Genomic DNA, 1,865 nt, shown 5'->3' with positions numbered 1-1,865 from the left:
ACATCCATCTTATACAGGGGTGTCCCTAGACTATTCGCCACTGACAGGACACCAGCCAGAGCATCACTGGTTGCTAAGAGCTCTGGCTGGAAAGGGGGCAATACACCTGCCACCCCCCAACGTGACCCAGTGAGATGTCGCTTAAGGCAACCTCCTCTGTCTGCCTTATTAGAGCGACAGCCCTGAATGTATAATTATGTATACCATATGTAGTAAAATATATTTAATGTAAATTTATGTATATACCGTGTTTCCCCGAAAATAAGACACTGTCATATTTTTTTTGGCTCAAAAAAACACACTAGGTCTTATTTTCGGGGTAGGTCTTATTTTTTTTTTCTTTTTTACTGTACAACAATCCACACTTATTCATGTAAAAAAGTCTACATGTATTCATGTACAAAAATATGGTTATCAGGGCAATCAGGGGTGCCGTACCTTTCCAAGAGCAATGTGCTAGCCAATCGCTGGCCAGAATGAGTGAAGTGCACATTCACTATCGATTCCCCACAGGCGGAGTGCATTTGGTATCACTCCGCCTGTGACAGGAGCCGGCGCTATGGGGGAAACATCGGCTTATGCGGCTCTGCTCCCTACGCTGCCGCCTTGCTTCCTCTAGCGCTGGCTTCGTTGGCACCGCTGATTCTCTCCTGCCTCTCCCGTGGCTCTTTAAGTTGCCCCTTATGCCACCACCAGCCCTGGGAATGGTCACAACTAGGTCTTATTTTCGGGGTAGGTCTTATATTTTAGCAATTCCCAAAAAAAGTACTAGGCCTGATTTTCGGGATAGGTCTTATTTTCGGGGAAACAGGGTATATATTGTTGATTACAGAGATGCATTAATTTGTTTATTTTACATCTGCCTGGAGTTCAGCATTAGCCTCCATTGTGTTGCCGTACATGTATCAAAAAACCATATGTCCCTTTTGAGCTTCGTGTGTTTGTCAAAGTGCTTATTTTCTGTGCTTTTAGGGTGCCATGAACAACGAATGGCACCGCAAGCACAACCGGTGTCTTTCACCAGTGTGAATGTGGGCTTAATTTAACACACAGTTAAATACTAGGCAATTGTTGATAATTCAAAGGACCAAAGTGACTAGGGTGCAGTCTTCAAGGTCAGCCTGTGACAACCAGCAACCACGGATTCACCGCTTGCTCAGACTCTGTTGAAAAGGGGTTACTGTCTCTTTAAGAGAGCAGCTCTCAAGCCTTCGCTCAGCCCCCGAGTGTTCAGCTCAGCTATCAATCAGCAGGCGGTGCGCTTTGAAGTTTCTGCCTTCCCCTTGTCCTCAAACGATCACAGGCTGAGTGAACAACGAGCTGTCCCTATCATCAGCTCCTTCTTCTCTTCTCTCGCTCTCTGTAAACTTTTCGCTCTACCTCGTCGTCGCCCGTTCTGCTTTCCCTAATGCAGGGGGAGTGATTTGCGGGCTTGCAGCTTCTTCATTCCACCGCACAGCCCGTAACCCGGAGCCCGCAAAATGCCCCAACTCAACAGCGGCGAGGAAGACGATCTTGGAGCGAGCGATGAAATGATCGCCTTTAAAGACGAAGGCGACCAGGAGGAGAAGATCCAGGAGAATGCCTTCACAGAGAGGGATCTGGCAGATCTAAAATCTTCCCTTGTGAATGAGTCGGAGATCAACCCAGCAGCGAATACCCCAGGAACAGATCACACAGAGGTGAGAGGTGCTCACTTTAGGCTGGAGCAGTTTGCACCCTGCTGGCTTGCAGAAGAAAAAAAGTTCTGAATTCTTCATGTTTTCACAGGCAATCAAGCGTGTACAAGATGCTCAGAGAGTTTATCAGCAGAAGCTGGCAGATCACAAGGAAGATGGTAAGCTTCAATAACTATACCCCGCCCC

The 1,865-nt window shown here is 47.2% G+C and overlaps 1 protein-coding gene across 1 annotated transcript in view; it reads left to right on the top strand.

Moving 5' to 3' along the window:
* Positions 1 to 1,372: 1,372 nt before the first annotated feature.
* LOC108801973 (transcription factor 7-like 2) overlaps positions 1,373 to 1,865 on the top strand; it is a gene marked incomplete at its 3' end in the record, with an annotated part of 121,112 nt that continues 120,619 nt past the window's right edge. Inside the window, exons 1-2 of the mRNA XM_018573878.1 lie at positions 1,373 to 1,682; positions 1,771 to 1,837. Of these exons, the coding sequence (XP_018429380.1) occupies positions 1,482 to 1,682; positions 1,771 to 1,837 (268 nt within the window). The remainder of the gene's footprint in view (positions 1,683 to 1,770; positions 1,838 to 1,865) is intronic.

The sequence above is a fragment of the Nanorana parkeri genome, unplaced genomic scaffold, assembly GCF_000935625.1.
Source record: "Nanorana parkeri isolate BGI_ZX_2015 unplaced genomic scaffold, ASM93562v1 scaffold2590, whole genome shotgun sequence".
Taxonomy (NCBI): Eukaryota; Metazoa; Chordata; class Amphibia; order Anura; family Dicroglossidae; genus Nanorana; species Nanorana parkeri.
This window is presented reverse-complemented; position numbering and strand designations above follow the sequence as displayed.